The sequence below is a fragment of the Haemorhous mexicanus genome, chromosome 2, assembly GCF_027477595.1.
Source record: "Haemorhous mexicanus isolate bHaeMex1 chromosome 2, bHaeMex1.pri, whole genome shotgun sequence".
Lineage (NCBI taxonomy): Eukaryota > Metazoa > Chordata > Aves > Passeriformes > Fringillidae > Haemorhous > Haemorhous mexicanus.
In genome coordinates this window covers 54,201,423-54,223,137 of record NC_082342.1, presented here as the reverse complement: position 1 = coordinate 54,223,137, position 21,715 = coordinate 54,201,423, and the positions used below count along the sequence as shown (strand labels likewise).

General features: G+C 34.8%; 1 protein-coding gene across 6 annotated transcripts in view; it reads right to left on the bottom strand.

Moving 5' to 3' along the window:
* Positions 1-21,715, bottom strand: part of NBEA (neurobeachin) — a 454,976-nt gene that overhangs the window by 221,950 nt on the left and 211,311 nt on the right. For all 6 annotated transcript variants that reach the window (XM_059838861.1, XM_059838862.1, XM_059838865.1 and 3 more), the window contains 2 exons: positions 12,128-12,192; positions 86-194 (listed from right to left, as the gene is read on the bottom strand). In XM_059838861.1, coding sequence (XP_059694844.1) covers positions 86-194; positions 12,128-12,192 — 174 coding nt within the window. The remainder of the gene's footprint in view (positions 1-85; positions 195-12,127; positions 12,193-21,715) is intronic.

The following is a 21,715-nucleotide window of genomic DNA, read 5'->3' as shown; positions in this document are numbered from 1 at the left end:
TAAAATCTTTATTGCAGGGAGTTACAGTCTAGGTGTCAACTGAGTAAAACCAGAGAACCAGCAATGCACCAGCTCTCAGGCTTACCTCAAACTCAGCGTGCTTGTGGACATCTTCAGCTCTTTGTCGGTTTAAAATAAATTCTGCTTCATTTGCGACACGCACTATATGGTCTTTCATTGCATGACACAATAACCTGAAATAGGAAAAATCAGAATCAGCCTTTTTTTTTTGACGGACTTTAAATAAACTATTTCAGCAGATTTACTTACAATGGAAAAATCAATGAAACTTCTGTAATTAAATTTTGTAATTAGTTGAAATAAAAAAATAATTTTATCTAAATGTTCTGCATCGTGAAAGCACAAAGAAATCACATTAAATGGAAAAAATGTTTTCCATTTATTATTGAAGGCAAAAGTTCTTTATGGAATAATATATTTTGAGTATATTTTTAACAGCAGTCTTAATATGAATACTGCACTGTCATTTAAAAAAATCTAGAAAATTGCTTAAACTCTTATTTGCACCATTAAAAACATTAAATAGAGGTATTTCAATTTCAGTCTTAAAAAGTCATAATTGAAGATTTAAAATTCTATTAAAATTGAAAAGTAATATCAATATCTCTCACATATTTCTTCAAACACTACCATGAAAAGTACATCACTTTTCTATGTTTTTAAAATATCAGAAACAGAAGGAAAAAACAGATTAAGAGTGGATTGAGATTGAGGATGTCAGGCAGCCACATTAATTTAGACTTTTCTAAAGACCACAAAATACCACAAGGCGCATAACAAAATTGCATAAACAACACTGTGTTGAAAATGCTCACATGTTTTTGGGCATCAATAATGGAACCCGCTGCTTGCTTTTCCCTTTAGCCCATATCTAGGGTTGGCCATTATATTAAAAATTACTCTGCTCTTATCAGCAGAGAGTTAATCTCTTTCAGGATGCAATGATCTGACAGGTCTGTTTAGGATCAGGAAAAACCATTTCTTTTTCTGTGAAAGTGGAACATGGTCTCGGATTTTCCTTCTTGCAGCATCAGGCAAAGAATTTCAGAGTTTCTTACATTAAGGCTGTGAAATCTCTAGCAAATTCAACCCTAATTTGGTGTTTGGTGTTAGAAGTAAAATTCATTATTATTAGAAATGAAAGTCATGATTACTAGACCTTACAACTGTAAGATGGAAAGATCTGAACCCTTTTCTTGCCTCCATTGTTCTACCGTCTGTGAAGAAAGGAAATCAGTAACCCTGAGCTACTATTTAATAAGTGTACATGGCAAGGGAAATCATAAATATTGGGGCGTCTGTTTTAGAGATAAAGATTAAAAAAACTTGGATCAAGGTTTCAGAGTGGATATTCGTGTCTTTAATAACCCTTTTTATTATATCTAACTCTTTGCTATTTTTAAAGTAAAAAGTTTTTTGCCAGTTATAAGCAGAAAGATCAAAGTTGCCTACCCAGCAGTTTTCAAAATTTATCCTTCTTTTTTAATCTACCCTGCTGGAAAATATGTTTCAGTATTTTATTACTGCTAAGTGTCCATATTTTTATTGTTAAGATGCAAGTGTAGGACTGTCCTCAGATATGGATTAGGAATGAACATTAGTGGATGTCAGGAAGATGGGGACAGATCCTTCCGTGGTGCCGAGGAACAAGACAAGGGGCAATGAGCACAAAGTGGAGCACAGGAAGCTCCAGCTGAATATGAGGAAAAATGTCTACTTTGTGGGTGATATAGCACTGCAACAGGGTGCCAAGAGAGGTTGTGGAGTCTCCTTTCCTGGAGATACTCAAACGCTGTCTGGACACAATCCTGTGCAATCTGGGATAGCTCAGTATTATTTCAACTGTGTCTTGCCAGTTACTTCATGCACTCTTACATATCTCTCATTGATCATGGCTTCAAGAAAAAAATGAAAAACTGTTTGTTTGATCATTAACAAATTAGGATTATCACAAAAGTGAGGCCACAGCCTCTTAGTAGTGTATCATCAATTAAATAATATGGTACTAATATGTGGTAATAAGGGACATACTGTGATTCACTTAGGCGCTTGTATGCACCTAAGGTAGAACTTCAAAGACTAAGTAAACTATGTTTTTCCATCTAGAAGACCATTAATAACCATGCTAGTCCTAAAATCACTTGACAGAAAGACTTTGAAAAAAGGAAGGGTGAAAATCCAAGCAGTCATTTAAAAATCTTGTGTGGCTACAAAAGAAGCTTTGACCTGGATGTTTTGATTTGCAAGTGCAAGAATGCAGGGCTGAACACAGAAACATAATAAATTAAAGCAGTTAAATATGTCATCACTGAGAGGCATCGACTACAAGGTTGCAGAAGCAATGTCTTACAATGTTTTTTGTAAAGATACATGGTTCTGTGCTTGCCCTACTTGTTAAAGGAAACTTACTTTTTGTACTCTAAAACCTCTTTAAAAAAATAGTTCCTGGTATTGGGTTTTAGCTTAAACTGAAAGCTACTATGTATTCTCAACATACCTACTAAGTAAAAGATGGTAAAACTCTATTGGATTATAGCAGAGCCAGCTAACTCTGAATCTCAGATACATATAGAGACAGCACTACTCAGTGTACTGTCTTAACTGGTTTATACCCAATGAACAAGCATGATATTGTTGTCACCCTTTTAATACTAACAAATTTATCTATATCCTGAATAATTCAATCACATTCATGGCATAAGATTACTAAAAAAAAAGAAACCTCCAGCTTTTTGGCTTGACAAAAAGTGCCTACAAGTTCTTTTTGTTTCTCAAAGGAAATAAAATTACTCAGAAAGAATCCCAAATCAGGAGAAATCTTATCCTCAATAATAACAAACTATTCAAGTACATTAAAAAATTTTAAAAAATCTCCCTTCCCACACTAAGAGTAAGAGAAAAAAACAAGGATCTCTAGGTCAGCAAATTCACTCCCTCGTTGCAACAGGCAACTACATAATATAAAATCTTTCATACACTGCCTTTAGCTTATGAAAGGTATTTTCATTAAATCTAGTTCTTGAAATGTGTTTTCATTACATGAAAATGTGATTGAGTTACTTGCCTCCCACACAGCTTTGGAAGGTTTTCTGAAGCTTAAAACAGTTTTCCTCTCCAATCCAAATGTATTCTTCAGCAGTCTTAACAGTGTCATTTTACACAAACCTTGCCCTTAGGTTTACACAATCCTTCCTTCTGATGATCTTCTGGTAGTCTGTGTACTCCTATTCCTAAGTAAACCAGATCTCTGATTTTTCTTGGATGGCAAAACAGTAGATAAGTCTTACTAATATCATAATTTGATTTTACCTTTTCTGCAAGTGCATATCCAAAATTATCAGCAGTATTCTAGACAAATTTCAGTCACTATTTACATAGTAACATGGAAATACCCTTTTGGATGCAATTCTATAATTCTTTTTCCCTATTCTGTGATTTTGCACAAGAAAATTTCAGTGACAGATTTTTCTTTTACCTCCTCAGATATTTCCAAAAGATGCATATATTTCTCACATATATTTTCAAGAATATGAACACCAGGTACTGTTATATTATAAAATATTTATATAGTACATTACACTGTATAACATTTATATTAATACAGGTTGAAACCTACCCAGTATATCCTGATTGATATTTCTGTCATCTGCCCAACCAGGTTTCCCATCCACAGTTTTTTACAGAGCATTCTCTTTTTGGGGTAAAGTCTATTACCTGTATCTTCCCCTGGCCATCATCCTGTACTTGAGTGACCAATCCCACTGAGAAGCACCTTGAGGCACAAGAACGGATGTATAATTGCCATACAAAGGGGTGATCTAAAATTTGAGAGCTTTCCAATTTTTACTCTCCTTTAGAAAAAACCTTGTGTTCTTCCATGATATCTCTTTATCATGGTGACTGAGTTATACCCACAGTTCTCAGTCATGCTTGTAAATCCTCATCCTGTCTTAGCAAGCGCCACCCTCAGCAGACCTAGTAGCTACAATAATGTTGAGACAGTGAGGAATCAGCCCTTCTGGTCATACTTATACATTTTTACAGAAGTAGCAGGATTCACCACTGGCTTACTGTACTTTTTATTCTCACTTCCAGGAATTAATTATTTACCAAAAAAAAAAAAAAAAAAAAAAAAAGCCTTGAGTAAAAAAAAAGTAAAAAATGGATCTTGAAAAATATTTGGCTTTATCCTGTGTGACCATTTCTATTTCTTCAGTTGCACCACTGAAACTCCTACCACTATTGAAGACAACTGTGCTTACCAGATGAGCTGATCTCAACCAAGAGCCAACGACAAGCAAAAAATCTTATCTCCTCTTTGTGTAGCAATCCTTACTGCATAAGGTAGAGACTAAACACGAATTAACTTAAGGTTTCTCTACACACAGACAAGCTTGGTTTATTCTAAAGCCTACAAATTTACAAACCACAGGTAAAGTTCCTTTACTAGGAAACAGGTTTGACTTGAGTTTAGATTGAATCAAAAGAATTTCAGTAGGAAATCCACCAACAAAGCAGCCCAAAATCACTTGTGCCTCAAATCCTTCTACAGAGAAATGATCTTTCTCTTCAGACAACTGTGGAGTTTTCAGCTGAAGATATGGGAGAAAAACAATTAAAAAAAGCTGCTACTTCATAATAAGCATGACAAGGCTTAAGTATCTGTAGGAATAAATGGTGGGGTCTCCTTAACCTAAAAATGGAAAAATCTCAGACTTATGGGCAAGACCAGGCTGAGAGCAAGTCTCAGGACATGACTATTTTTAAATATGAATTATTTGTAAATACTGTTTGGGAGTAGGTAAGAAGTTATTTTAAATCCATTTTAAAATGTATCTAGCTTTCCAGAAATCTGTCCTCAGCAAAGTTACTTTAGAATTCCAGAGTGCTTATAGGTTGAAGGAAGTTGAGAAAAATATGTGCAACCAACCAGAAGCCCCTGTTTTACAGACAATGGAATTTAAAAAAGCTGGATTGTGGGGTACCACATTCCATGAAGTCATTCAGATAAATGGCCAGTGCCTGGGAGAACTTTCTTAGAGTTTAGAAAAAAGAGATGGTGATAAGACTATACACAAACTGTATTAGAAACCTGTAAAAAATATAAAATGCTTCCAACATATCTAACTGTGGATTGACTGGTTATTTGTACACCTATTAGAATGAAGGATAAAAATTCTTGTCCCACTAACTATCCTAACCCGGCTTTGCTATCCTGCAGTCATTTGCTCCTAATAATAATCTCACACAGAGAGAAAGCACTCATAGCTTTCAAGCTGCTAGACAAAAGAATTGAGCTTACATTACCCAGTTTTCCTTTATTTGAAGCAAACTAAAAAACCCAGATCATTACCAAACAGCAATTTTCAAAAAAGATTACCAAATGAACATTTGTTATAATTTAGCTAAGGTCTTGCTTCCTCTAGTCATTCCTGAAGTTCTGCCAACTCACATGTCCAGGGAAACAGATGTTTTTCTGACTTACTTTCATCATATGCCCATAGCTTTATTTAAAACAAAAAAACAAAACCAAAAAACTCAGCCTGGAAATGTGCCATGTTTTTATCAAACTGTTGTTTTGACAACTATTACTCTTAATGGCATTCATAAGAAATGAAACCTATCATTGCACTGGGTATCTGCAACAGGATAGTTAGTAAACTAGTCTAACTTTAAGAGTTTGAAGTTCCCCAAGATGCAGTACTGCTATGAATCTTTGAATGAAAATTCCTATGAACTTTGCAAAGTAATGTCTAACACAGAGGTCTCATTTCTTGCAAGACAGCAATGATGAAGAATACCCTAGGGAAAAGTCTGAAATTATAGCATGCAAACACTGGCTATTCAACTACAACACAAGCACACTGACAAGACAAATTTAATGGAGGGTAACTATAATTGTTTCAGAAATCTCTCAGAAGCTGTAATTGATTCAATAAAACTCAGAGATGACTACAAAGAATCTGTTCCACTCCCATAAAGACTTGCTACTTTGCAAAAGAATTTTCTAAATCAAGAGGAATCTCTTTGTAATAGTGACTATCCAGTAAACATGCATGACCAGCAGTTACAACTGAGATGCCCTTTATCTCAGGATCAGCCTCCACTTTCAGATATGACCTGATCAGGCAGTGCTAGAAGGGGAAAGGATACCTCAAAATCTCTAACAGATCTAAGAACTGTAGGTGTACTGACCCTACATGGATGGTTACCATAACAATGTACACTTTGTTACACAAATTTGTCTAACACAAATTACCTTTTCTGGAGCTAGGACAAGGACAGCTATAGCAAGGAATACAAGATTATTAACAAGTACATCTAAACAAGGGACACAAGCTCACACTTTAGCTGGAGTAGAAATACAGACATTCACTGCCCACTTTTACAGAAGTATCTACGACAGGGATCCTCTACTAAAGGAAGATGACATCTAGGAAAAAAATTCCATATAACAGCCGCAGTTAATAAAAGATTCCTCCTATCAAAAGTTACACTTGGTGAAGATGAAAATAAAGGATCAGAATTTGGTTATATCTGTCAAAGACACAATAATTAACCACCTTTGCTCTTATTTGTGGTTTCTAAGCTACTGCTTCCCCAGTGTTAACTTCTGACTGTATTTGCATATATTGGATTTTGCACATCAGACCAGAATCTTTTGCATGTGGTAACCCTGAACTCCATATGGTCTTATGACCCAATATCTTGCCTTCTTGCATGATTCAGGTCAGGTCCCCATTTTGTCCTGTAATCGAGATCATGATCAAAACAGAAACAAGGAACAGCATCCATTTTGGACTCTACTACTAGATCAGTTCTTTGAGAGCTATTAAGAGACCCAACTGCAGATGCACATCATAAATCAAATATGGCAAATGGCACTATAGATATACCTTTTAACATATGCCTGAACATTTAAGTATTGCAGAGAGTGAATAATGGCTGTGAAGTAATTTACCACAAACCAAACATATCAGAATTGCCAAATGGCAACAGAGGATGTCTGAAAGAAAATTTGATGTAGTTACCCCATAATCCCAGTTGAAGAAGCAAGGAAAGAATATAAGTCCTTATGAGCCTCCTTCCAGGACTGAATCAGAAATTCATCAAAATGTAAAGAAACACCGATTTCTAGATTATTTAATCCTGTTATTTTTTTCAAAATATTTCAACAAAACAAGGTTTAAAAGAAAATAGCTTCTTGTGAATTTTAAGTATGCTCAGAGTTCCATGTAGGTGGATATGCTAAAATACATATTTTGATGGCTAAAGGCAGAAGGCATACTTAGGTACAGAGATGGAATTACAGGAGCAAAGTTTACAATTTTAAATCTGAGATTTAATATAGACTCATGTTGCCTTAAATTTATATTAGAATTAGACTACTTCTATTTAAAATAAAGAAATCATGTAAAAAGTAAAAGAAAATATTTAAATGAAAGGAACAAGATCATCTCTTTAAAGAAGTGAGTGTTGAGACAGCATAATGGGGGAAGGAAATGGATGATGAAGATAGTAATTCAGCTCTGAAAGGTGAACAGATCATGACCTATAAAATCCATCTCTTAGGCAGGATAGATGCCTGAGATACTCTGCTTGTCAAAAACATTAAGCTAAGGTACAACCAATTAATCACAGACTTTGGACCCTGTTTAAGTAGTAAGTCTTTTATCTATTAAGTTGTCCATCTCTTCAGAATGTAGAGTTCTAACTGGTGCATGAATATTGTGGAACCTTTCCAGTGTCAAGATAAATGATGTTCATTGTTACTCCTGTGACCACAAATCTGATTGTTTTATCTTTTTTATCACAAAAAGCAAACAGGTTGGCCTTGGATGGTTTACCTTTTGTAAATCCATGTTGATTGTTATCAATTACCTTCTCTTTCAAGCAGTCAGAATGTGTTTCAAAGGAACTTGCTACAGGGTCTTCCAAGGGCCAGAAAAAAAAATGACAAGCTTTTCTCTGGATTGTGAGGATTGTTGTAAAGATGGGTGTAACATATGCCTTTGTCCAGGCACCTGTAACTTGCCCCAATTTCCTTGACTTCTTGGATTGGTGATCAGCCTCACAAAGACTTTCACAACCATCAGATGTACCCCTCAGGTATCGTGGGCTTGTATAGCACCAGTTGTTTCAAGGAACTGTTGACTCAAACCTTATCCACTGTTGGTAGATGTCCTCCTTGAACCCTTTCATTAAAGGCAGAGTCTTGACAAAATTTAGTGAAGATGGAGGTAAATAAGACACTGAGCGCTCAGTCACATCTGCGACTAAATCATCCACACCATTCAACAACAATACATTTCCCTTGGTCAGCATACTAATGAAGCTCTTGTTATCCTCAATATCTCTTCCAAGTTTCATTTCCAGCTGACTGCTGGCCTTCCTAACAATATTTCTTATGTGCTCACACTGCTAAATTCCTCCTTTCTAGCCAGCTTCTAGTTCCACCTCCTGTGTACTCTCTTTTTGCATCAGAGCTCTATAATAATTTCTTTTTCTGGCTGAACCACTCTCTTGCTTCACAAACATTTTTCCTGTTCCTGCACTTGGATAATGCTGTACTTAAAAGTCTGACACCTTTCAGAACTACCTTGAAGGAACACATTTGCCTCCCATGGGATCCAACTGATCCGTTTCCTGAATAGACTAAAATTTGCACTCATTCTGCTACTCTCAATCCTTGCATCCCTCAGTGCCTTGAACACCACTGCTTCATGGCAAGTACAGCCAAAGGTGCCATTAATTAATCACATTCAAAAATAAATCTTGCCTGCTGGTAAATAACAGATCCTGCTGTGTGTCAGTCTTAGCTGTCTCATCATGTATCAAGAAGTCATCCGCAGCAGTCTTCAGTGATTGTCTTCCCTAAATGCATCCCACCTTGTTGCACTTCCAGAGGTCAGGAAGGTTAAAGGCCCTCATGGGCAACTAGGGTTTGTGATCCAGATACTTCAAGGTGTTTAGAGAATGCTTCTTCCTTTCCCTCACTCTGAATGAGTGGTCTGTAACACCCCTGTGATTCTCCTCTGGACTCTCCTCTCATCCTGTCCTACATGCTATCAACCAGACTACCTTCCATCCCACTGAAGAACTTCAAAAATCTGAACTGCTTCTTCACAGAGATGGCAACACTCCCTCCTTGTTTTCTCTGGCTACCTTTTCCTAGGAAAACTGTCTATTTCAGCACTTCTGTCATGCAGTGCAGGCTGTCCCACCAAACCTCAGTCATTCCTTCCAATGATGTCATAGTTTTGTGATTGCATGTGGAGTAATTTCTACTCCTAGTTGCCCAAGATGTATGCATTTGTATACCTATTTACTTGAGGTGGGTGCTCTTATCTCTCATTTTTGTCAGTGAGCAGGCATTTTCTCTTGACCTCATCCATCACTACTCCACTTAAATGTGGGCCATTGTCGCCCTCACATATCATTCCTAAAGAAGTCTTTTCATGTCTCCTTTCACAGCCAACATTGCAGATACATCCGGCTCTAGAATTATGAAGCCTGCTTATGTGTACACACCAATGTAAATCTGAAATCCCAATTAAGCTGCTGTCAAGTGAAGCTCTTGACATGTGTAATACCCTCAACATCACACATTCATAGCAGCAGACTGATTATATAGAAGCATAAAAGTTCAAGATCATAACCAGGATGTCACTAAATCTTTCAGGTGTATTACATACTTTGAAAGAATTAATTTAACTCTCTAGTCAGATCTCTTGTTACACTAAAGGCTGTTTCAACAGTCCTATTTTTAAAAAGCTATATAAGTATTTCTGTATTGAATTCCAAAACTGCATGTTATTCTGATGTTCCTAAAAAACCATTATCTATACCAAAAACCCCAGAAACAGAGTAAATCAACCAATTTCAAATGAAAATTCAGCTTGTTAAAGTAACAGGAATATAGCTGTAATTGTTTAAACTACACCTATGCTGAAATATTTTCTTTAAGAACATTTCTAATACACTCAACAGTCCTAAAGGCACTTAAATTATTTCAAGAAGAAATAACCAGAGTTAGGTGCTCATAAAATCATCTTATAGCATAAATATATTAAAATATAGATGTCTAGCTGAAGATATAAAACTGTGGACTTCTGCATTACATCTAAATATTTTCATCCACATTCAAAAGAAGAATCTTTCTCAAAACTTTTGATTTATTTCCCAGGTCTCTCAAAATCTTACCCAGAAAGTCCTTCAAAATAGTCTTAATCTTCCTTTTTCTTTTAATGATTTAAAATTCAATCATTATTGCACAGCGATTATATGCAATTTTACATCCCATTAACCCTGCTTTGTTTTAATTATAAAGATCCTTTGTTAGATTCCTTTAAATGATCCAGTTTATAATTTCAGGTTATCCTAGGGAGCACTTTAATTCAGCTGCACATTCATCAACTGTTTATGTCCTGTTAATTGTTGACAACTGCACAATTGCATTCTCTAGCTATGATTGATGAATTGCATTCACAAGTTTAGCTATTAAGCAGAATAAATATTTATAACAATTTTCAGTTAAAGGATTGCTATCTTTTTCCCCAAATGGATAAATTAAAAACAAACAGGCTGATTGCAAAGAAGGGCATTTCAGTAACACACACACACTTTTTCTAAAACACCTTTCTGAGAAAAGCATAGGGAGGAGCATGTGCCCAAGGGCAGTTTGATTGGACATTCTTATGACTGGATTTAAAGAGTGGTCCTTAAATGACACTTATTTTTGAAAAGTCACTGTTAGAGGGGATTAGAAGGTCCATGGGTATCTTAAAACCTGACTGCTAAAAATATGCAGATATAGAATTTGTTCAAAATGTTCATTTTATCAATAGTGAGCATGGAATAATATCTGGTTTCAATACCCTTGCTGAGAAAATAATAAAAGGTCCAAATGGTATTGCATATTACTATCTAAGAACATACGCTTACTATAATTATTTAGTCAGTTGCCAGGTACTATTTCTTGTACAATGTGCAGTACATGACCCCCTCAGGTGAGCCCTATTATGGTGTAAAAACTCATATTTGCTCTTCATAGCAAGAAGAATTTCCAATGGAGGGACTTATGTCTCCTACTGCTATATAGCACTACAACTTCACTGTGCATAGGGAATCCAGGAATTTGCACCAGCCAAATACTGGGTAATAACACACTTTTTTTTTTTTTTTGATATTCATATTCCTGTATTTTTATACTCTGGCATTTTCTAAACTTAATTTCAAATAAATGCATGATTTAACCACTGAAACTAGACAAAAATATCTTACAATAAAGAGAAGACTTGGTACTTCACTTTAATAATTAGATATCATTGGTGAAACAAATAAACCACATATAAAATGACAACATCTCTTTAACAGGTGTATTGCTTTTTTTTTTTTTTTTTTAGCTGCACATAACAAAATGCATAGATTCAAATGGATTTAATGTATTGGCCAATACAAATCAGGCACATTGCCTTAGTTTTGTTTGTCTTGGTTACTCTCCTACCAGAAGGGCCAAAAAGTCTCCCTTTGCTTCCCAGCTCGCTGGCTGAAAGTAGTGAGAAACAATGCACAGAGTAGAACACATAGAATTAAAATTATTCCAGGATTGATAAAAAATTTCATAAAAAATTTCAAAATCATGGAAGCTCATATAAACATAATGTCATGTGTGGTTTGTAGGACTCAAACTGGCTGGAAATTCTAGATAAAATAATAATGACATTATAGTATAGAGAAGTATGTCTGTAAAATGAATGCTGTGCTCCTAAAACAGATGGAGCAGCAGATGGTTTTACAGATTGGGCTCCCTGGACTGTCTGGGTAAAACAACCTTGCTGCTCTGGAGAATGGTGGCTCAATTCTCAAATAACCCTTAACTTGTATAGAGTTCAAGGGAATTCTATTTCCTTCTGTCAATAAACAAAATTTTCAAAATTTACACACTTATAAATTAAATATTTACTATATAAAGTATCTATACAATAAATCTCTTAATTAACATGGCGTTTTCACAATCTTTTTGGAACAGATGGTGAGGAAGTAATATCACCCAATGGAATAAATGCAAAATGACTACTTGTTCAAAAGCTTTAAAATTCATTACCTTCCTTCATTGATGAGCTCAATAAATGCAAGTCCTGCATTCTTCTGAATAGAATTTTGCCATTCCTAAGAAGATAAAACATAACATGATCAAAACCCAAGGATTTTAAACCATTTTTGAAGCTGACCCTGGTGACTTCCTAAGGACACTGAATTTAGGCAGAACTTCTTAATTCCCCCCAACACTCCCCCCCATCAAAAAAATGATCTGATCATTTAAAAAACTGTAATTAATTCAGATTTTCAAATAAATTATAGGTGGTCATGTCTTTTTCACCCTTAAGCAAGCTTTAGTGTCCCTGTCTAGAGAACAAGAAAACATATCTTGTTTTTGCAGTTCATGCAGTCGCCCAATGAACATTAGTGCAACAAAGTACTTTCTTCATTGCTTCACTGCTACACCTTGCACATTTTGTTATAAAGGACAGGCAATAATCTGTATAAAATCCACCCTCACAGAGATCAATTTTTGCTTCTTTCTGATTATAAGTCAAAACAAAACCAGCCTATGATAACAAACTATTTTTTTTAATTGATTTAAATGGATTTCCAAGATGAAATTTCAAACTAATCTAAACCACCTAACCGATATAAAATTTAACAGGATTTTACTTCATATACCCCTAAGTTAAAGAGAAGTTTCACAATGCATCACAAATAGCTTTTGTCATACAACCCACTGCTTCTATCACATCAAGAATTCTGATACTTGAGATGAAAAAGGGTTGATCTCTCTCTCTAACAAGTAAAGAATACTTTATTTTGCAATAATTCCTTAAAAATCTTCTTTAAAAGCAATTAGAATTTCCTCTGCATCATAATGAAAAACAAAATAAAGTACATTAGCTGGATTACAGAGAGAGTTCCTAAACTAAGACTACATGTTGCCAATGGGTAGATGGTTACAGTTACAGAACTATTCCTTTAATAAATTAATTTACTTTTTTTTTTTCCAAGAGTAAAAAGTTAGGCAGAAAATCACAATTCTTGTTCCCTAATATGGGTGTAAAAATGATGGCTTTTCATAGATGAAGGAAATTTTCTCAAAGAACAGCTGTGAAATCTAGTCACTAATCAGCAAAGTGCTCGTTACTGATTATACAAATTTACAGATATGACCAAGTCACGCATGTTAAAAAAATCCCAACAACAACAATCTAATACTCATGATTGGTTTTATAAAAGGCAAGCTACTAAAATACCCAAATAATGTACATTCTGTTGACCCATGGCTGAGCAGCTAACTCCTGGTTAGGGAAGACAAAGTATCAGCACCCAAGCCTCTAGCTTATGAGCTAGAAAACCATTGTAACAGATCCTTTCTTCAGTGATGCTTATTTTGTTATTTTTAAAATCAGTAACTGAAGCTAATTATATCACTTTTGGAAGAAGTTAAATCATCTGTGTAGAGTAGAAAATCACTCTGAGAAGCTAAGAATGAAAGAATTCAATCACCTAAACACAGGCACCTTCAGACATTTTAAGAAACAAAAGGTCTGGGTTAGAGATAGCATTCAAAGTGTAGCATTTTTTTTATCAGAGCCTTTTACTGTACACTATACAAACCACTATCAGCATTTCCTTTTGAGATGCTTTTCTGCACCACAGCTGCTGTGACTTTGCAGTCAGGAAAGAAATTGAAAAGAGAGTGGATAAAGGAATAAAGGTTTCCTAAGACAGGTTAAAGAAAGCATGCTAATTAAATTTTAAAAAGGTAACAGAGGGTCTTCCTGTGTCTGAAAAAGTCCAAGAGATTCTTGCAAGTATTTTGCCAGATCTTCCTGCTCAGTCTCCAATTCTGCAGGACATCCAAAATGACTAACTGGATTTTATGGGAAATATCTTAAATTGCCTAAAAAGCCACTAAGAAGATATCTATATGGGAGTAAACAAAACACTTTTTGTATCTCCATAGGTGGAAAATCTGATAGATTTATCATTATTTATGATAAAAATGTTTGAAACTTGCTGAAGTATCTACCCAAAACTAGTAAAAAACATATGATGCAGAACCTAGAATGAAATTAGGATTCATGGTTCATGCATTGCTTTACTACAAAGTAGCTACTACAAGATTTATTTAAGACTCTGAACCCTCCATTAATCCACAAATAAGGGAATAATCATTAGTGCCACAATTTTATTTCACATTTAAGCAAAATTTAACAAACAGATTCACGATCCTGAGAAATGACCTATATTTGTGAAGAGGTACCTGGTTCTCTTTTTTCCATTTTGTTTTTAAAAGATGCAAACAATAGACTGAAAATATTTTTCAATGCCAGCATTACAGTTGCCTTTGCAATGGCAGTTCAGGTCATCGCATGTACTTTAAGAACTGGATTAAGATGTGGAGCAATTTTGTTTAGATTCACTTGGATTCCAAAGGAATCTTTCTCAACCCCAAAATGCAAGAAGCTGAAAAATAAACACCAAATGAAATGGATATAGGGACAGTATTTGGAAGATTTATGCTAAAATGAAGTGGAACCACAGCATAGTCATTTGGTTATTAGCAGCTAAGTGCTTGAATGACTAGACTGCATCTCACGCGGTTTTGGCGTATCATGAATCTTGTGAACCTTAGAGCAAGAGCTCAAAGCCTTTTCCATGCCTCAAAAATGATGGTACCAATTAGGTGCTGAAATAACAGAAGCCTTTGACAAAATCATGTATAAGACAGCTACTTCTACACAAGAACATATGGATCTCTCTCCTCTTGGGGCTCCTGCTTGGCAAGGCAGTGGGAATGACTGAACAAGGTGAGGTGTAGGAGGCTCAGAGACTGTCTAACACTGACAGTGTTCAAGAATGATGACATTACTTCTTTGTACTAAAAACAGAACAAAAATTTAGTTTTTAACTTTATTGATAAATAAATAAAAAATTGTCTTCATATATAATTACCAAACATCATGACTTTAGACATTCAAATCAATTACTTCTAGTATGGCTTTGTTGTAAATAACTTATATTATGCAAAATTCTATTAAATTCTATTAATAAAAAAAGTACTAATTTATTAGGACAATGGAAATTAGCACGTTCCTTAATGTCTCCTAATCTATTCTGTTATTCAATAACAGAATTATGCATTGAAAAGTGTCGATTATGCATTGAAAAGTGTCAATGCATAAAGAATACCTCAGTACCATCTCCTTGAATGAAAGCTCAGACTGAAACCTGTTATGAAACTGTTCATGCGGAGGACAGGAGATGAATAACACAGTACAGATATTGCTTGAAATTCAGGGGTTTTTTATAAAACATGATGTACATTCATTTAGTCTCTGTTATCATTACAGTTTTTACTTTTGAATGTATTTTCCAAGCTCTCTTTCTTTAAAATTCTCCAATCTCCAGTACACACACACACACACAAAAAAAAAAAAAAAAAAAAAGAAAGAAACAAAAAAGGAAAAAAACCAGTCCAGGCATCTTAAATTGATAATGGAAAATTTGCATTGGAAAAAAGTAGTGGAGGGATCAAAAAGGAAAAACTAGACTTGGCTTGTTAAGAACTTCTTTTAGTTTATATTATATTGCTTTCCAAATAATCTTTTGCTTACAATTTTAAAATTTCTATTCATGATGTCTAGAACATGTCTTAAAAAAAAATCTTGTGATAATGTAGTATAGTTATTAAAAAAAGGAATTGTGATTCTAAGAGTTCTCTCACCCTTTCTACTTTCTGCAAGGAAGTCTAAATTTGTATGAAAAATTTCAAGTTTCTCAAAGGAGTGCAGTTACTGAAATGGAGAGATACCTGGTGTAGTAATCATCCTACAATTCTCCTTGAACTACACATGCTGCTGCATCAATCAATTGTATCTTCATTGGACTTCTCTCTTCTCCATGCCTTAAACGGAACTGGGGTAATTTGTTTTTGTTGTACTGAACATTTCGTGAATTTTCTAATCTAAGACATTGATAACTCTGTTGACACCTCAATTCTTTGATCACTGCATTGTAGTTAAAACTTATTGAGACAGATGAAATTCTATTATATCAACTTTCTTCTTTCTAGATCCTTGTATATATTTGGTGGAAAATCCTGTATGGAGCTGAACAGGTGCTAGCTTTCATCTGGAGAAAGAAATGGAAACTATAAAAATGTGTTTGCAATTCAAAACATGGATGTAATTTAGCTCGGGTTTGAACATCATGATGTGGAGTTATCTCCTAAAATCACCAATAACTTACTATCCAAAAATCACCAATAACTTGCTTTACTTCATTTAGGAGGAAATATTCAAAAGAAATGTTACATGATGTATGAAATGTTTTGTGGTTTTTATATGGCAGAAAACTGTGTCCACTAAAAGCAGGTAAAAGCAGGAAACCTGATTTCAAGACACAGTCTCATAAATTTTTGAAATTGTTATACTGTTTTTAACACCACAGATTTGTCCCTTCCAGTCCTAGAAGAATTTACCTAAAGATGCTGGAGTGTGAAAACCTTGCATTATTGTTTGGAATGAAAATCAGATCTAAGAATTCCAGTAACACTGCCTGTATACTTCTCTCATACTCACATATATACTGCTGATAAAGGATTAAAAAATATATATTTTTCGTCTGCTGTTTCAAAAAATTTGGGATCAATTTTAGGCTTTTGTAATTGGTCATCCATTTTAAAAGTGGCTTTTTCCCACAATAAGCAAGTTGCAGAATGACTGTCGACATCCTCCTGGAAGGAAAATGTGGAATGGAAGTATTGGAATGCTCCTGGCCTCTGGCCAAATCCCAGAAAGGAAAAGAATGCAAAACTTTCATAACACTATTTATGTGAATATGAATTTAATAAAACAACAGTAATTGAAAGTTTTAGATTACAGTTTCACAAGACTACAGCCTCATTTTTCCTCTGTTCTCTTGACTTTAAATAATATGTTAATTTTTCTCTTTCTTGGTAACACACAGACTCATTGCCCTTCTGATCACCTGTGGTAATTGGCCAATTTATCTGGAAAATGGTGTCAAAATTCCCAGAAGAACATTTCATTGGTATCTTGGAAGAAAAAACATAAAACCCCAAAAACTATTATTGCAAAAATATTTACGTTATTCAAACAACACTAGAGAAATGGCCAAATTTATTTAGAAAAGTAACCTTCATTATCTTGTGCAAATTCTGCATATCTCCTAATACAGACAGAAGACATGTACTACAGGATACACATATCTCCACAACTTCTAGAGCTTACCTCCTAACTGGAAATTTTTTTTTTTAATTAAGGGATGCTAAAATTATTATTAACAACATGTATGCTATGTATGGCAATTTATCCTAAACACTAGTCCACTTTTTACTCAACCACTCTTTGATGTTAGAGATAGATAACTAATTTGAAGTCTTCCCAAAAAAAAAAAAAGAAAACAAACAAATAAATAAATCTTTGGATGTACAGAAAAGTACTCTTCATATTGTCTCTATTATAGTGAACCCCATTATAGTGGACCTCTGGAAGCGATGGCATATTTATGATGGGTTCCATTTATTTATGATGGGTTCCAGTAATGAGATTTTTATCTTTTCTCAGCCATTCAAGAAATACCAACTCACTCTGACTTTCTAGGTACTTCCTCCAGGTCTCAGATCCTTCTCAATTGTGTGGGCAACTTTATAGAGAAGTCAGGGGAAGGCAACTTGCCACATTAGATACAGAGACGCTGATTCTTACAGTTTCCTGATTCTTGCCACGAATCCAGCAGTTGTTCAGATCAGCATCTCGTTTGTGTATATTCTTTAATATTTTTTGGCAAAAGTACTCTGACAAGGACAGGCAAGAGAAAGGGCCTGAAGTCCCTGGATAATTCTGATATAAGATAAAAAAATAAAACATCCTGCTTATTAGTAAAAGCAAAACACAGAATTTGTTTTCTAAATGTATGGGAATCTGTAAGGACATCTCACAGAATGATGAAGAAAGTAAAATCGCTCAACAAGTAGGAAAGAATATACTAATGGTTTCCATTTGAAAGTTATATTATCAGAAGCAGATGATCAAGACATGAAGACAGATTGGGCTGGAAGACATTCAACATATGGACAATGCAAGAAAATTCTGTAACTCTAATCTTTTGGAAAATAGTTTTCCAGATCATTCACCAGAATTCCTTAAAGCAGGTAAGAAATGCTAAGGTGGGGAAGGGGAGAATCTAAAAAATAAAAACAAAAAACTATCTCCCCAGAAAACCACTTAATTTTAGAGAAAAATAACTAACAAACATATAAAGGGAAAATTTTTTGGCTTCTCCTGTAGCTTGTACTGGAGTTCATTTAGGAAGTTACACTAAGTGCATATAACAACCTATTTGTGTATAGGCCATGTGGTGGATTATGAAGAGCCCAAAATCAACATTAGAACCTAAGTATGTGTTTAAGCTGCACCATATTTGATACTGCATAAGGAAACAGAAGAAATATCCCCTCCCTCTTGATAGACCTTTATGTAGTCCAAATAGAATTAGAATATTATAGAAAGTCCTTGCTTCACCTCAATTCAAGTACTCGCAACCACAATTCAAAGATTGTGGTTACTGAACTTAAATTTGAGCCTGTGGTAAAATGTGAAGATACAAAGCCTCATTTTGGAGCAACATTGCTGAAAATTTCATACACATTTCTAGTGCCTTGTCCAGCATATGAAAATCTGTGTGTTTTTTTATTTATTTTAACTTCTTGCTCTAACTTCTCCCATCAAACGCCAAAATTCCTTTCTTGTATCTTGACTCTTCCAGAGGCAGCCTGTCTTTCCTGGGGTGCCAGCCATTGATCTGCCACCTGTTATGGGCTATTGATTTCGTGGCTACCTTAGAAGCATAATCAGTTAAAAATAACTTTTTCACTCAGAGTTAAGTTTTTAGTTTGATGTGGCTGTTTCCACCATTACATATTCTGATTAAAGGGATCAGCAGCAATATGGAGCTAGGCATGGAGAAGTTATGATACATCTGCAAGAGTGATCTTGACCAGAGAGAATCCTAAATTGACCACTAAAACTGTAGCCTAAGATTGTGTTTCCATTAGATGCAGAGATCTGAATTTACAGCTTGCTGCCATGAAAACACGAGTTGTGTTTTCTCTTTTCTCCTCTGTGCCCCCAATTTTTCAATCTAGAATCCTTTTCTTTAAATAGCTCTGGTGGCTTTTGAACAAGGCTCTTAGCTAAAGAGCCACTAAACCAGGGAACAAATGTCTGAGCAGTTTTCACATGTGTTTGGGAGTTAGTCTTGTAAATACCAGCACTGGTACGAAAGTGGGGTTACCAGAGAAGAAGCTGCAGGATGGAAGTAGTGCAGCAGATACAGAACTTTGTTAGTATAAATGTTTTTAAGATATGCTGGAAGAAAGGATTATTGATACAATAAGTTTCTGTATGTTTGCACATGTGTTTCTATGCATCATTCCCCTCTATAAAATCAAATTTTAATTCAGACTTTTTCAGTGATATTATATGCAGAGTTGTCTCCTCTTTGCAATAGTATGAAAACAGAGACAGTGGATAATGCAACAGAACAAATGCGAAAACACAAGCAAAGGTAAAACACCCAACTTGCTTTGTGATAAAGAAAAGAGAGATTAAAAAATTATATCCCCTAGGAATTTGCATAACCAACACTAATTTCATCACTGAAGTTATATCAAACTTAATTTCCTAAGTAGATTAAGATGCAGGGTTTTTTTTTTTCCTTAGATTTAAGGGAAGCAATTATTATTTAACTTATCTTCAGCCTTTCCTATTGCATTTGGTGTCAAAAAGACAAATAGCAAACACTTCTGTAACTGTTCTGCAATCATAGTTATTCTGAAAGGGCAATCACTTATTTAACAAAAATTATAGACTATGAGAACTCCAGGAATACCTCTGGAAGGAGACCAAGAACTACAATTAAAGTTGAATCTAATACTGGCAACAAGAGTAAACAGGCATGAAATATTACAAAAAAGGAAAATCTATAATGAAAAGTAAAAGGTTTTTGCACAGCAGAGCTGGACAATTCCTCCTTAAACTCCTACAGAAAGCTTTGAATACAGTATGTTTAGTATCAAGAATTGTGCACTGTGCTTCTACCATATGAATTGCATGTTTCAAGGCATCTTCTGGTCAGCTGCAGGGACCAGAAAAAGCTTTTTTGGTTTTATTTTGTTTTTTTTTTCCTTGGTTTCTGTGTTGATCAGTTGCCAGTTTCTGAAGAGCTATCCCATGCTTTGAGGCAGAATGTACATCTACATGTGCTGGTGTCTACTGAAATCCCTGCAGTGCCTGGTTGATGGGTCTTTATTCTCAGAGATAAAACAACCATAACATATCCTCTCTGAGGATTCCCTTTGAATTTACACCAGCCAGGCACATCTTTGGGGTATTTTTTTATTTGTTCATTTGTTTTTACACCTCTCCTTGAAGTGCGACTAATTTCTTGATATTGTTCCAAATTTTTTCTGCCTCTTAGGACAACAAGGCATTTATCCTCATAATAATTATATTTTCAAACAGACTGAGTAACAAGATGTCTTATATTATAAAACAGTATTTTCTTTTTAAGAAAATTAATTTCCCTTGTAAATAGATAAGATACGGAAAAATACAAGTGGCAGGAGATAAAACTCCTCTGGAACACAACTACTAAATTTTTTCAGAAGCTTTCTCCCCAAAGAGAAGAATTTGCAAAGGATCTGGAAGTAATTAGAAACTATTGTAGTGTTTTGGTTAGGGAAAAAAAAAAAGAAAAAAGAATATAAAAAAAAGTAATTGAAATCTAAATCTGATGTAAGAAGGAACCACACTGCAAAAATTGATGCATTTTTCTAATACTGCATGGCTTATTGAAGAAATCTGCCACTCCAACAGCAACACAGCTGTGACATGCTCAACTAGGCTGGGGGAACAAAGACCAGCTAATCAAGCACAGATATTGTCAAACATAACACATCTTCATCCATTTTATGTTAAAATAGACTAAATCCAAATAAAGAGGCATATCTTAGGAAAAGTGCAAATCATTATATGTTTATTATCAATTATTTAGAATTTTTTTTTCAAGTGCTTGGGTGTGTGATTATGGTTTATATAAGAAATACAGAGAATAAAGCCTTCAAATTAACCTCAATTTTAATCTAGTGCAGTAGGTGTTACTAAGAAAAAAATTATATACAAGTTACAGTACAAGAAAGATTCTGAAAACACAGCCTAGTGCTTTTTGTTCTTTCCCAAACCTACAAATGATGTATCATCCATACAGGAGTTCCTTTAAAACTTAAAACGTATTTTTCACAGAAACTCCAAATTCCTTTGGGGGAAAGGCTTCATTGCATATTCCTCAGAGCCTAAAAGGCTGCCCATATGAACTGAATTATCCATGACATGTACCTTCAGACATTTGTAATGTGATATTTCATGTAAATTTAGACCATACCTTGGATGTGAGCCGCTGGCAATGTTGATTTTATTCAGGAGCCCAGATAAGAAAAAAAATTCTGACATCCTTGCTAATCTGTAGTCGTTAACATGGAATTTCCAACATAAAAAGCATAAAAGCATCTAATTTGCTGTAGCAAATGAAAGGAAAACAAACTTTGCATTTC